General features: G+C 54.4%; 1 protein-coding gene across 1 annotated transcript in view; it reads right to left on the bottom strand.

Annotated features, from left to right (window-relative positions):
• Positions 1-1,182: 1,182 nt before the first annotated feature.
• The window catches only part of FAM83F (family with sequence similarity 83 member F), a 31,034-nt gene continuing 16,694 nt past the window's right edge, over positions 1,183-15,522 (bottom strand). The window contains exons 2-5 of the mRNA XM_008144600.3: positions 9,940-10,107; positions 9,334-9,455; positions 7,739-8,421; positions 1,183-1,483 (exon numbers count right to left, since the gene is read on the bottom strand). Of these exons, the coding sequence (XP_008142822.2) occupies positions 1,434-1,483; positions 7,739-8,421; positions 9,334-9,455; positions 9,940-10,107 (1,023 nt within the window). The 3' untranslated portion in view covers positions 1,183-1,433. The remainder of the gene's footprint in view (positions 1,484-7,738; positions 8,422-9,333; positions 9,456-9,939; positions 10,108-15,522) is intronic.

Here is a 15,522-nt window from a genome sequence, read left to right as displayed (position 1 = left end):
GTCGGGGTCCGACCTCAGGATGAACAGAGGAGCCCTGGGAACCAGGCTCGCCCCCGGCACACACACCACCACCCTCCCCTCCCCGAGGTTCTTCTCCAATGACTGCCCTGTGCTGGCCACTTCCCGCTCCTCACAGGACATCTGCTCACCTCAGCACAGCCGGGCGGGCCTCACACCAGCCTCCGCACAGGCATCTGGGCCCTCCCCGCTGCTGCTGGTGCCCCCCGGGGTTTTGCAGAAGGAAAGACACAGGACACGAGTTTGGTTCAAAGTGAGAGGCCTGGTGCATTCAGGGTTCACAGCGCTGGCTCTGACCCCCAGCACCTGCCAGGGTGGGGGTGGGGGGCTGCTCGCAGAGCCTGCAGTTTGGCAATTTGTCCAGTGTGCATCAGCAAACTCTCTCCTCAGACCCCCGTCGCACAGTGGGGTGAGGGTAGAGTGTGGTTCTAGGCAGGTCTGCTGGCCTGGCATCATGGTAATTAGGCCCTTTGGAGAGGCTGAGGGCCCTAAACCGTCTGCCTTTCGGCAGGAGCTAAGGCTGGTCTTTGGCTGAGGTGTAACCAGACAAGGAACCCAAGTCCTGGCTGGTGAAGGGGGTGAAGGGCCATCTCGGGGGCGGGGAAAGAGCTGACGCTCCTGCCAACCTCCCAGGCCACCAGGATCTACCGTTTGGCCAAGCTTTGGGTGCCAATCAAGGCACATTAAGGGGAGGGAGTGGCCCCAGGTGAAGGCACTACAAGAACCCCGTCACGGCTTACAGCAGGCAACGGCCAAGGGGGTCTGGACCCCTCGGGGCAGAGAGCTCCCGGATGGCGCAGAGTGAGGGGAGGAGCCCTCAGCATCCACTGCTGCCGCTGGCTCCCGTGGGCGGTCTTATCCTCAGGCCACTCAGAGTCTAGTGCAGGAGCCGCAGGGACCCCGGGAGGCCACGTCAGCGGCGTCCCAGCTGACCTGGTCTCCTCTGCCTTCAGTCCAAAGGCCCGTCTTCTTCCCTTTTACTCCATCAAACCTGCTGGGGGACCAAAAGCACCCGGACGCCCAGGAGAGAAGTCAGGGGCGGGGGCTGCCCGGGAGGCCCTCCACATTAAGGGAGAAAGGTATGGGCTCGCCCCTCTGGGGCCTGCAGGGTGAGGCGGGCCTCGTGGCGGGAGGGTGTCGGGCACAAAGGAGAGAGGACACTAGTCAAGCTTCCACTTCATGTAAACAAGGAAGAGCGCCCCCTGCCCAGACACCCCTAGTCGTGTGGAGGCGCGTGGCCGCCTCGAGAGGTGGCAGATCCTCACATCTGGGGTGCAGGGTCCCTGAGGCCAGGATGGAGGCTGCTGGGCAGGACAGTAGGGGTCCGATGTGCAAACTGGTGCAGGGTTTGACCTGTGTTCGCCACAGGACGGGGCGGCGGGGCATCCAGGTCCTGCCCACCACTGGCCCGCGGCTCAGGAAATCACGCAATTGCTGGACTTGGCAGGACTGGGACTTGATTTACCTGCGGAGACAAGGGACCCAGGCAGGAAAGGAGGTGAGTGAAGGGCTCAGTGGACTCTCCTCCAGCGCCTCTCCTGTGTGCACCGCCCACACCTCAGGTTTGGGGCTGGGGTCACCGTCTCTCTCCCAAAGTGCGGACCTGGAAGCAGGGCAGTAGGGCCCCAGGGAAGCAAAAGGAAAGAGTCTCCCCGTCATGGCCGCCTCGGCAAGGCCGCCGCGGGTCGGGCCATCGAGGGATCTGCCCTCTTCTGATCTCAGGGGGGGCAGGGGGGAGGATGTAGACCCCAAGCCAACAGCTATAATCAATGCCGGAAAGTCTTGTTAGGAGGCGGTTCGCCTGTAGCTGATACCGGATGCAGCCCCAGAGGCCACAAGGCATAACCACAGCCATTCTCGCAGCTCCTCACGGCAGCCGCGCTCTGAGAAGTTGCTGTCAGCCCAGAGCCTGTCGGCTCCAGAACCTGATTTTCCAAATCCGGGCGTAGCTCCCTCCGCCATGCAGCCTGCCTGGGTTGGAAGAGGACAAGCTTGTGCCTCAGGGGTGGGCAGGCTGACGGGGAGCCGGCACCGTGGCCGGGACCCCATGCGTGGGGAGGCGGTTTGAATGGAGGGGGAGAACACGGCCCGCTGAAAGGAGGGAACGGCAGCGGTGCTCCAGGCTAGAGAAGCAGCTCTCCTCGCCCCAGGCCCCTCCTCTATCATCCCTCGCGGAGGTCGGTGGCTCCTGGGGCGGGATGCCTGCTCTTACACTGCAAGGCAGACACTGGCCAGCTCCTGGCCTGCCTTCGAGGTGCTGGCTGCTGGCCCCACGCCCTTGTGCAGGGCTGGCTGCCTTCCTCCCAGGTGGACGCTGCCCAGCCATTCCCGGCCAGTTCCTTTCCACACGGCAAGGCTCAGGTCCTCTGCCTGATGCTCACACCGCCGTCCCCTCTCACTTCAGCTGTGGATGTAATTAAGGTGCTGGCTGCCTCTTCCCCTGGGCCAAGAGGGACACTGGACAGGCCGAGTGGGGTCCCTCCCCCCTGCCCTGCGCCATCAACCCTCCTTGGGACTGACTACAAGCCCAGCTGAGCTCCCTGGAGGAGGTGCTGACGGCACATAGAGCTTAGAGGTGGTGGGAGGGGACCCGGTGACCGTGCCCCTTCCCTCCCGGAGGGTCCCAGGGTCAAGGAGCTTGGTCATCTTCCTCGGCGGAGCTGAGGCTGCCCCGGTGCAGCTCCGAAGGGACAACCTCCTGCCGCCCCACAGCCCCTTCTGTCGGCTCCAGAACCTGATTTTCCAAATCCAGGCACAGCCCCCTCCGCCATGCAGGCTGCCTGGGTTGGAAGAGGACAAGCTTGTGCCTCAGCAAGGTGGACACGTCCGCCCCCACTTCTCCTCCTCGTGGCTCCTTTTATTTGCTTGGCCTACTGAGCAGGTGCCACGGTCCTCCCCGGAGGCGGCAGCGTTTTGGAGGCAGGTGAGTGAAATAAGCCCCGGACTGGGAGTGGGACGGGCAGGGGTGTCAGAGGAGCCAGCACGCCCCCCAGCTGCCCCCGGGGAGGGCAGGGATCCGCACACTCACGCTCATGCCGAGAGGCTGGATGAGAGCCTGGGGAGACCCTTTATACCCGGAATTCATTGTCATGCCTCTGACAGAGACACCGTTTGAGGGAAAATTCTTTATGTTCCAGAGCTCCCTCAGCGCACAGGGATGGGGAGCCCACCGCATGCCCGTGCTCGGCAAGACTCCGAGGCAAATCAGACCTGCTCCGGTTAATGGGGAAGAATCATGAACAGCCCCATTTTTATTTTTTTTTATAGAGAATCTGTGGCATGGATGCCCGGAGGAGGCTGATGAGAGAAAGTCAAACTTCAAAGGGAGGTCACACTGAGTGAGACTGAAATTGGGGTGGAAGTGGGAGGAGGCAGCATGAAGTCAGGGCAGGAGGGGGACAGCTGGGGCGGGGGGAGAGGAGGGCGAGGACACTGCACCGACATGGACAGCAGGACGAGGGCAAGAGGCTTCGCCTTCCTTCAGGTTTCAGGGCTCCACATCCCCCTTTTCTGGAAGGTTCTTCCCCTGGATGTCCACCTGGCTCTCTCCCTCCCTCCATTCAAGTCTCTGCTCAAATGTCCCTTCATCAAAGGGCCCTCGCCGCCCTGCCCTCTCTCTGCAGCATGGTGTCCACTCTATCAGAGCGGGACTTCGCTCGCTGTGCTCCCGGCCGCCCCAGGAACGGAGAACAAGGCCCGGCACAGCAGACTTTGCAGAGACGGACATTCGTTAGGCGTTAAGTGAATGACCAGGCAGCTCTGGCCAGGTGGCTCCGCTGGCTGGAGCATGGTCCCACACACCAAAAGGCTGCAGGTTCCATTCCCAGTCAGGGCACATACTTAGGTTGTAGGTTTGATCCCTGATCGGGTCGTGGGCAGGAGGCAACCGATCAATGTTTCTCTCTCACGCTGATATTTCTCTCCCTTGCTCTATGTCATGTGAGGATAAAAACAAAACCACCACCAAAACACTCACAAAAACGAATGGCATCAACAGATGGGGACATAGGTGCCCTCTACACTCACCTCACCACCTAGATGGTGACAAAGCCCTGCCGAGGCCCAAGAGCAGGGGTCCTCAAACTTTTTAAACAGGGGGCCAGTTCACTGTCCCTCAGACCGTTGGAGGGCCGGACTATAGTTTAAAAAAACACAACTATGAACAAATTCCTATGCACACTGCACATATCTTATTTTCAAGTAAAAAAACAAAATGGCAAAAACACCCGCATGGGGCCCGCGGGCCGTGGTTGGAGGACGCCTGCCCAAGAGCAACCGGAATGGCGGGCGGACTGTGCCCTCCGCCCTGAGGAGAAGGGTCCTGCCTCTCTAGTGGGATCAGTGCCTTGAAGGGGCTCCCTCCGCTCCCTTCACCTGTGCTGAGTGCCCGGGGCCTCAGTGGTGACGATGCCCAGGCTCACAACACGACACTGCAGTTTAAACCCCGGCTGGGTCAGGACCCATTGGAGTGACCCTGAATTGTGGGCAAAGGCGCCGAGCGCACTTAGCGCAGGAGCAAGGTCTCAGCCAAGAGAAAAACCACAAGGAGAAGGTGCGCAGCTTCGCCAGTAGAGGGCGCCGTGAGCCTTCAAACCACTGGTGGCCGCCTGCTGACCGTCAGCCCTAAAGGAAGGGATTCTGAAGGTCCTCCCAAGGCCCGCACTGGGGTTTGCATCACTTTCACAGGCTGTCAGCACCTAGCTTTTCCGTTCCTCTCTCCTTCTCCCGTCCTGTCACCGGCCCGGCTCTCCCTCTGTCACCGGCCCGGCTCTCCCTCTGTCATCGGCCCGGCTCTCCCTTGCGACGAGGGCAGCAGAGACGGGAAGGACAGAGTCAGAATCAGAGCTCAAAGCGACCTTGGAACCCCTCCCCGGCTCACCCCGGCTCTTCTTGACCAGGAAAGGGCCCGGGAGGTGAAAGGGAATGTCCAGAGGATGGGGAGCAAGGCACGGGGAGCGGGAGCTGCGGTCCGTGGCTGGCGGCTGTGATGATGGTCTGAACGTTCCCTGCAGGACAAGGAGCCTTTCCCTGGGTGGGGGCCCTAAGGGAGCAGCTGACAGTCCCACGTGCACCGGGGTTACCAGTGCCAACCTCGGGGGTCTCCGTGCTGTCAGGAGCCTCACCCTCTGGCACAGAGTCCTAGAGACCCAGCTTCCTAGTGACTGAGAGGAGGCACTCACACAGCCCGGACTTTGAGGGAGGAAAGCAGCAGGGAGAGAAAGTCTCGTTAGGGACTTGAATTTCAGGCCCTCAGGGACTGGATGCCCACCAGGCGGGCAGAGGCTGTGCTGGACAAGGCCACTCCGTGTTCCTTCCAAAGAATGGAGAGGAATAGAGTGATCTTGCTGGGCACCCCTTCTTGTGACTCTCGAGTTTGCTGTTCTCTCTCTCACCATCTCTTTGGGTGTCGCGCTCTCTCTGGGTGCCCGGCCCGGGGGAGAGGGGCTTCCCCAGGGCACAGACCAGGGCTGCTTGGCTGGCTCCTGGGCACCCTGTGAGTGGTGTGACTGAGCAAAGACTGCCCAGGTCATGTAAGCAGGGAACCCGATGCTGAGAGACTCTGCTGAGAGACTCGGGAAAGGCAGCAAGAAGGGACAAGACAATGGGCCTTCCGTTTCTATGGAAACAGCACCTCAGGGTGAGGGGCTGAAGGAAGAGAAAGCTTCCACTTCACCTCCGTCAGGACTTGGGAAATGGCCCCTTTTGCGGTTGGGCTCAGCCCTCCCCCTCCCTTCCCTGCCAGGTGTTCACCATGGCAACCCTGCCTCCAAACAAGAGGTGCAAAGCAGCAGCAGCATCTGGTGTTGGGGGAACCAGGGAGCAGAGGGGAAATGGGACTAGGCTAGTCACCCCGTCCCCTGGCAGAAGCTGGGTCCTGGCCTGGGTGTGAGTCCTGGCCCCAGGCCCCCTGTGCTAGGGGCCACTAAAGTCACCTCTCCAAGCTTCCAGGTTGTTGTGGGGGCCAGTGAGAGAGGAAGCACCTAGGGACGGACCTAGCACATGGAGGTGCTCAGTAAACGCTCCCTGGCCCTACGGTGGTGCAGCACGGTGCTCCCGCTGGGCCCCATTCACCGAGACTCCAGGCCCGGCCTCACTTTAGGAGCAGAGTGCGCCAGGCTCGGTAGCAGGGCTGTGGGATGAGCGGAGGGGAAGATCCTTGCACTCAGGCCACTCACTATCAGGTCAAAGCTGGGGCTGTGGGCGATGCAGGGGTCCTGAGCGTGCTCAGCCTGCCCAGGGCCAGACCTCAGGCCCTGCCGTCACTCCCTGGCAGGCCAGGGAGCCAGTCACTGCGGCAAGGCCCCAGAGCCACCGAGGGAGAAACCCCCACGTGGAAACCTTTTTGGTTCCGAGATGCTGACACTAGCAAAGGCACCAGCAGCAGCCCTGGCCGTCACCACCAGCCTCTGGAAAGGCCACACTGGAAACTGCTCCAGAGAAAGAAATAAGGCCAGGTCCTCTAGGGCGAGCATGTCAAACTCGTGGCTGCATGTGGCCCAGCCAATATAACGGTATGTAAGAAACGTTTTAATAAACATTTCATAACTTAATGTTTACCATATCCCGTTATACATAATTATTAATAACAAACTACAACATTCACTAATGACTGATGACTATAATCGTGTTGCATTCATTTCCCTTATTCACCTAACGCGCCTTACTCGCAGGCGCACCATTTCTCCCCACTAATACCAGCAGCGAATATTTTAGCAGCCGATGGCCATGTCATTAGTCCTGGACTGACTTGTTTGGTGTGCGCAACAGGAAATATTTCGCTTCCGGAGAACAAAAAAAAATAGGTTTATTTGCGTTACGCTTATTCATTTGTGCAGCTATTCAGTGTCTGGTAAGTTAATGTTCAAGAAAAAATATTATTTTTTATTAAAATGTTCTATTATTTTATGTTAACGATTACTCACTTATTTCAGCCCTTTGTATTCAGCGTGTCTCTATCAAAATAAACCTACGTTTCTATGAAAATGGAAGCTTTTGTTTTTTTGCGGCCCACACACACGTAAACCTTGTTTATTCGGCCCGTGTGAGCCTTTGAGTTTGACTTGCTTGCTCTAGGGGATCCAGTGAGACAGCCAGAAGGACATCACCATCAGGAACAAACTCTCCCAGAGGTAAGCAGCCGGCAAACACCGCTTATCAGATAAACACAGGGAGGAGCCCAGTCAAACTACTTATAGCAGAAATGAGGAAAGTGGGTCAGGGCGTTGGTGGGGCGCAGGTGAGGCTGGGGCGTGTTTGTCCAGGTTAGATCCTGCTGACAAGGAACAAGCTTTGCTAGATGGAGCCCTGGACTCAGAGGCAGGGTCGAGCCTTGGCCCGGCCCCTCCGCTGCGCGGTGGCTCCGTGGCTTCATCTACAAAGGAGAAACTTTCTTCGCCTCTAGTAGCAGCAATAGCTGCGCTCAGCCTCCCCCACGCCCGGCACTGTCTGGGCACCTTATATCCTCAGAACAGCTGGGCAAGGCGAGCATCACGCTCCCCGTCAGAGAAGAGGGAGCGGAGACGCAGACCTGCAGTGGCCACTCCGTTTCCTCCAGCCCAGACCGTGAGCCGGATGAAAGCAGGGGCAGAGGGGAATGAGGACGGTCTGACCCCGACCAGGGCTCCTCCATGCCAGCGCGCTGCCTTTCTGCAGGCCCAGGTCTACGCTCCCCGAGGTGGGCCAGAGGCCGGGGAGCCCCGGGCCGAGCGGGAGGGCTCACCTGAGGCGTGGGCACCGGAGCCGTCGTTGGGCCTCTTCCCCTTAAACTCCACTTCGGCGAAGTTCTCCGTGGAGAGGGAGCTGGCCATGCCGTTGGGCGCTGCGGGCCTCTTGGCCCGGCGGCCGAAGAGCCTGTAGCTCAAGCGCTTGCCCTCCTTGGCCTGGGCGGCGTCCCCGTTGAGCGCTTCGCCCTTGCCATTCCGGGCCAGAGCCTCCCGGGCCTTTAGGTCCACGTGCAGGGGAGAGACCACCCTGCCAACCTTCCGACTCAGCTCTCCCGAGGGCACGGGCTCCACGGGGGGCGGCACCTGCTCCAGCGTGACCAGGTCGTTCAGGAAGTTCTCCAGGCGCTGGGCCGCCTCGCCGCCTCTGCTGCCCTCCTCCTGCCCCTCGGGGCTGCCGCCGGCCTCCCGCTGCTGCCGGGCAGCCCAGCGCATCATCTCGCCCGGCGGGTGGCGGCTCCCGGACACCAGGGCGTACTTGGGGTTGATGAGCTTGCGAGCCACGGTGGAGGAGTAAGGGCCGAAGATGCCGGCCCCCCCTGCCAGGCCCAGCTGCTGGTACAAGCTCACCTCCTCGGAGATGGCGTACAGTTCCCGGAACTCCACGTCGAAGGGCTCCACGTTCTGCCCCGTCAGGAGGAGGAGGAGGTTCCTGTCCACGTAAGAGGAGCTCCAGGTGAACCTGGGAATGTGGGGACGGAAAAGCAAGACACATGTGCCCGGGCCAGGGACCTCGCCCTGCCACGCAGGCCCAGGGGAAGGCACCGCCCAGCCTTCGTGCTGGGATCCTGTCCCTCCGCTGACCCAAATCTCCCTTTTTGCCCCGGTCTTGGCCTCAAGTGCAGGAAGCAGGCCGTGGGTGCCAGGCAAGGGGATGAGAAGTCGGGCCTGGGTTCCATCCTGGGTTCCACCCTGTGTAAAATGGGGCTCACGGGGTGCACCGTCACAGAGCTGTTGGGAGGCTCCAGTGAGAAAACGTGTATCCGGTATCCAGCGCAGTGGCTGCCGCAACGCACACGTTTAGTAAGCGGTCACTGGAGCTGCTGCTATTCCTAATATCACTCCATTCCTTGTTGGTTCTCCTGTGACTTATCAAAGCACCGAGTCTGCGAAAGCCCTGCTTGAACTGTGCAAGAGGACGCAGGTCGTTTGTGACGGGTTTCGGTACCCAGCTTTCTTTCTGGCAGCTAGGTTTTAATTCACGCGGAGGGCAGACCCTCGCACAGACGTAGTCTCTCACGTTCCTGATAATCTACTTCAGCCTCAGAATTCGGGGGACGTTCCTTCCGCGCCACACCCTCACATTTCTTTCCCAGATCTGACCCACTCTGCTTCCTGCTTGTCCCGCCTCACAACGAGCCTCACCACGCAGCCATTGGCGGTGGACCGTGAAAAGCAGAGGAAGAGCTGGCCCTCTCCCTGGAATAATCCGGTAGCCACAAAGTTTGAGGGGAAGGACGAGCCAGGAGGCTCTTCTTTGCCATCGGATCAGACAATACCTCGTAAACCCATGACCACGGAGGCCCCGCCCAGCCCATTCCTGAATATGAACATTTATTACGAGGAATAGAGGCCTCCCAGGCCCTTCTCTGACCTGTAAGATCCCGTGGCTACTTTGTCACCATCTACCATTAAGAACTTCGATGACAGGGTCCCTTTGATCTTCCCCATGGGCATGTAGAAGCCAACGCCCGTCACAGAGCGGACACGGATGTTCTGTGGAGAAGAAAAGAAAGACAGGGTCACTCAGGTTGGGGCCTGCGAGCCTCTGACCTGCCTGCTGGCTCCTGTCTGCACTCAGCTCTGCTCCCGATGGCCTTGCGGGAGAACCCCCACTAGACAGCAGGGAGAAGTCAGCAAATCTTGCTTTGGGTGTGGATAACCTCAGGGTGCTTCCTGCCTGTGCCCAAAGCTCCCCAGAAGAGAACCACGGCCCTAGCTTTGACCTTGGACCATAGGCTGAGCACCCCAGATCTGGGCCAGAGCTGCCTCCTTAGCCCCAGCAGTCTTGTGATAGAATTTAAGCTTGGCGTGTAATTTAGGGTTATCGGTTCACGAGATCAGGTTTTAGACAGAAGGGATTGAGATCGTGATGTTCGTCTGAGCCCCTGAACTGGAGAGGAGGCAGAGAAAGGGGCAGAGGCCATCTCTGTCTCAGTTTCTGGTCCTCACACGGCCGGCCCGCAGTGGTGCAACTCACCCGAATACGGTAGTCCGTGAGCTCCAGGCCCCGACACATCTCCAGGAAATACTTCACGCCCGACTCATCCAGGATGATGTACACGGGCACCCGGCGCTTCGAGGCAGCGTCCACAATGTCTTGGAAGATATCGCCATCGGTGAAGAGGTCCATGACCACGGCAATGACCTGGGAGGGGAAGGGCACTGGTGAGGCACATGGTGACCTCACACCTGCAGAGACACACCTGGGCCCAGGGAGAGCCCGGAGTGACTGGTGGCCAACAGTCAAAATCTCCATCGGTCCCTCTCCTGGGTTCCTTACTTCCTCACCCATGTCTGAGCACCTCTGCGCCCGCTGCTCTGGGAACCCCCGAGGGTGCAGGCCATCCCTGACAAACCTCTCCCCCCTGAGGATTTCCCAGCAGCTCTGCAGAAGCCGTATGGGCGAGGTCTGGGAGGCTGAGGACCCCGTGGAGACAAGCAGGCTCAGGAGATGTGATCACTGAGAGGCAAGGGATGGACTCATTTCCACAAGCCGCAGACCTGCTCCAACAGGCTTTCTCTGCAGGCGCTCTGATCTCCCTGCAGCTTCCCTAAGGCAAAGCTCAGGGAAAAGCCCCGCGCTTCCCTATGGGCCGACCTGGGCAGAGCTCCAGTGAGCTCGGACTCCCGGCCTCTAGGTGTGCAGGCCATCCCACTCCATCCTCAAAGCGAGGTCACTGCCGGGACCCTTGATTTCCATGCTGGCAGGCCAGGCCGTCCGCAGCCTGAGGCCTGCTCTTCTGACCTTCACTTCCTCTACTTCCCTCCCCCGCCCCAGCTCCAGTGCAAGGGTTTTCTTGTTGGCTCCAAGCACTGTGCACCTGATGCAGAAGACAGAGCATGCTTTGGGGTCAGAGAGATCTGGTTAGGCGACCTTTCCTCTGATGTGACCTTAGGCAAGTCGCTTAATCTTGATGAGCCTCCTTATCTGCAAAGTAGAGGTGCCCTGCACATACTTTCGCCGTTAGGATGACAGACAAGGCCTGTGAAGCATCACACACAGCGCCTGGAATGGAGTGAGTCCTCAGTAAGTGGTCGTGGTTGTGTGGATGAGGGCACCTGCTGGTCAAGTCAGGCAGACCACACCTGGGTACCTGCTCACTGCTGACTCGTCAGAGCCCTCGTTTCCTTGGCAGCAAAATGGAGCTAATAGTAACACCTATCTCAAAGCGCTGTCGGGAGGGCTGAGAAACTGTGAAAGCACTTAACACAGTGCCCCGCGCATGGGAAGCCCAGTAAGTGGTACCCTCCACACCATCACCGTCATTTTTATCATCACCTTCGCACACGTGCATTGCCACGACTCCTGCCTCTCAAGAACCCCACCCCAACCCCATTTACACAACATTATTTAAGGCTCTTCTTAGCTCCTACGTTTAACACCCAATCATTTATACAAGTAACATTTACTGAGCTGCCCAGGCAGAGGGAGGATCTAAAGACAAATAAACTATAATCCCTAACTTCAAGGGATTAATCCAGGAGGAATGATAAGACATTTGCACAAAAGAACTAAGACATGAGGTAAGATGAAATCAATGCCTTAAGAGATGCACAAATGAGATGTGATGTGAGTTCAGGGTGGGTGAAGGAAGGAAAGAGATTGATAACTCTCAGCCAGAGGAGAACAAGAAAGACTTGCGTGAGGAAGCTGAAACCAGGAGAATGGGCAGCGGGATGGGGCTGGGGGGGGCACCATGAAAAATGGGCAGAGAGGGAAACAGAGCAGGGGAGTGGGCAGGGCGGCCGTGCCTGGGTCTGCAGGCTGTGCACTGCATGGGCCCTGGCTGGGGGTGCCTGGGAACTGTGCCTGCCTGAGGAAGGGGCACCTTTTCTAATCTGCACACAGGTGCCACGTGGGCTGGCATTTCAGGCAAACAGCACAGCAGAAAGGCCTGAAGACAGGGATTAACATGCACTGAACACTCTTAACGTGTCTCACATGCTCCAGGTGCTTTCGGCAACGTTTCTAATATGATCCTCACAATGAGGAGGATTGTAATCCCCATGCTACAGATGAGGATGTAAATGCAAAGGGGCAAGAAATGTGCCCGAGGCCACCCAGCAGGTAGCAGAGCAGGGATCTGAACTCAGGTCTTCGTTTGAACTCCACCGTCTTCATTTCACTGCATCATACTGGGTCACAGAGATGGGACAGCTGTAAGTTATTTTAGAAACATCACATAAAAAACTGACTTTTTAAAAAGACTAAGCAAGATAGACAAATTTCTAGCAAGACTGACAAAAACAGAGGATATGCAAATAAAATACTGAGTGAAAAAAAGAGAAATAACTACAGACATGTCTACTTTTTAAGAAATTCTTAATTTTAAGGAAATGATAAAAAGAATATTAGGACCATTTATACATCAATGAATTTAAAAATAAAAATGACAAGGATAAGTCATTAAAAGTGAATTAAACATAACATAGCATAATTAAGTAAGGTTTATCCTAGGAATGTAAGAATTATTGAATATCAGAAAATATATCATTTTAATTTATAACAGTTATGGTGTCAAGGAGGGGAGATCATACATTACCTTAATAGATTTTTAAAAAAATATTTGATAACACTAGATCCCTATTTGTGAATAAAATTCTCAAAAAAAACTAGAAGTAGGAGAGACCTTAACTTGATAAAGGCTAACTACTAAAAACCCACCTGCCTGAAGCATACTTAGAAATTTTAGATGCAATCTCTTTCAGTCTCAAGCAAGTAAAAAATACTATCACCACTGCTATTTAACAAAACATTGGCGGTCCTAACCAATGCACTATGACAAGAAAAGAAATAAGAGTTAGAAGGATTAGAAGAAACAAAAACTACCAGTATTCAGAGATATATTTTTATAGAAAAAACCTCCTACAATGCAGAGAAAAACTATTAAAATTAATAGAATTCGGCAAGATTGCCAGGTACAAGAAAAATTTACAAAAACCAACAACATTCTTCTTTTACAAAAATACTCAACTAAAAAAAAAGAAAAAAGCAAATAAGATCCCCTCAAAATTGCAACTTAAGCACATAGTATTTGGGAATTAATACCTTTATGAAGAAATTTATAAAACTCTATTAAAAACATCTTTTTAAATAAGTGAATAAAGGAAGAGATAAATCATGGATATTATGATTTAATATTTAAAAATCCGCCCTGACTGGTTTGGCTCAGTGGATACAGTGTCGGCCTGCGGACTGAAGGGTCCCGGGTTCGATTCCGGTCAAGGGCATGTACCTTGGTTGCGGGCACATCCCCAGTGGGGGGTGTGCAGGAGGCAGCTGATCGATGTTTCTCTCTCATCGATGTTTCTAACTCTCTATCCCTCTCCCTTCCTCTCTGTGAAAAATCAATAAAATATATTTAAAACAAAAAAAAAAAAAAATCCAATTCTCCCATATTAACCAGTTAACTGCCACGCGTCCAAAATGGAAACCACCCCCCATTTCTTCCATGTACGCTGGGATATTTATGAGTTTAAGTTGCCATGATATTTTTTACAAACCCAGAGATGTCACTAACAAGTCTGATTTTAAAACTGGGTGACCAGAGTTGATAGGCGAGGTTTGCGGCTATGGGCGCGTGTGCGTGTGGGGAAGGTCCGCCGCTTGTGTCTATAGACACTTAATGGCGTACAAAGGGCTAATAAAACCCAATAAAAGTTCAGTACATTTTTTTGAGGAACCCAAATACTTCTAAGATGTGAGAAAGAAAAAAGATCCATAATAGCTAAGCCAATTTTGAAAAAGAAAAGCTAAAAGGAACACTTGTCCTACCAGATAGTAGATACACTACAGCGCTATAGTGGTAAGGACTGTGGTACTGAAGTAGGAAGGAACTAACAAATAGACTGATGGAATATAATGGAGAGACCAGAAACATATGTGTACCTACAAACCTGCACAAAACCTTAAGTCTGATAGAGGTAGAATCACAACTCGGTGGAGAAAGGATGCTGTATAGTAGATGCTATTGGGGAAATTGGCTTCCTGTACAGAGAAAAATAAGTGGATCCCTACCTCAGACTATATATAAAGGTGAACTGCAGGTAGGCTAAATAGCTAAATGTGAAAGAGAAAACTAATAAAGGAATTGATGATATTTAGTAAGACATCTTCATGACACAGGTAATAAAGGATTGCTTAAGATTCCAAAAGCACAAATCTTAAGGCAAATAAAAAATTTAAAAGACATGCTCCACAAATTAGGGATTTTTTTTGTTCAAAGGAAGATGCCATAGACCAAGGTAACTGAAGGGTGACAGGGAGAAGGTATCTGCAAAGTCTGTGATCAAAAGGAATTAATAATACACAAGGGATCCCTACAAATTTTTTAATTAATTAATTTCTTTATTTTAGAGAGAGAGAGAGGAAGGGAAAAGGAGAGGGAGAGAGGGAAAAGGAGTGGGAGAGGGAGAAGGGAGAGAGAGAGAGAGATAGATAGAGAGAGATACAGATCAATTTGTTGTATACTTATTTGTGCATTCATTGGTTGATTCTTGTATGTGCCCTGACCCAGGATTGAACTTGCAACCTTGGCCTTTCTGGAAGATGCTCTAACCAACTGAGCTACCCATCTAGGGCCAGGACCTCTGCAAACTGGCAAGAAAAAACCCCAGGAAACTGATTAGGAAAATGGGCAAAGGAAATGAATAGGCAATTCCTAGAGGAGATATCTGAATGGCTAATAAGTATATAAAGCGATCAGAAGAATTCAGATTAAAGCAAAGAAATGGTGGGAGGGAACACTGGTGCAGCTACTCCCAGGAGCAAGGAATGGAGCTTAGTGGACTTAAGGATGTGTCTAACGGCAGCCAGCACCCAGGGAACCTCCCGGGCCTTTGCACAGGTCAATGAGGGGACAGGGACAAGGATACTCACTGCAGCTTTCTTTAGGATAGCAAAGAGTTGGCAACAACTTAATGTGAATTTCTAGAAGAATAGATACCAGGTATGTACAATGTCAGGAATGTACACAACAGCGCAGCAGACAGAAGCAATGAACTAGTTCTGCACATAGAACTTGGTATCTTTAAAACAGAGAGTTTGATTTAAAATGTTAGAGGACAAGATCTATAGTCTAATACCAGCGCAAATAAAATAACACAGTGTGTTTTTCAAGGATACAGACATGGCCAAGGACATAAGCTAAATACCTAAGGGTGGCTGCTAGGGAAGGAGAACGTAAAAGAAGAGGGACTGATGATGGCCGCGGACCACGAACTGTGGCTCTCGATCAGCGCTGTATTTGAGATCCGGAACGAACAGCTGGCCTGGAACAGTTCGGGGTGGGTATGGCAGTGGGGCTGGGCTTAATTACAGAGGGTTTTAACATGACACTTCTGGCCTCCTTCCGTCAGAACACGGCTTCCCATGGTCTGGGAGGGCTCCTGATGTCTGAGCTCCCCAGTGCTGTCTGAGGCCAGAGTCCATCAGTTGCTCATTTCCAAACTCTCCACAGTGTCCAGCTTAAAGTGGACTCTCAGTCTGTGGCTGGGGATGGCTTGACTGGCTCAGGGAGGCGTTCTGGATTCACACTGCGGCTTTTGTTTTGTGATGGAA

Source organism: Eptesicus fuscus, chromosome 7, assembly GCF_027574615.1.
Source record: "Eptesicus fuscus isolate TK198812 chromosome 7, DD_ASM_mEF_20220401, whole genome shotgun sequence".
Lineage (NCBI taxonomy): Eukaryota > Metazoa > Chordata > Mammalia > Chiroptera > Vespertilionidae > Eptesicus > Eptesicus fuscus.
This window is presented reverse-complemented; position numbering and strand designations above follow the sequence as displayed.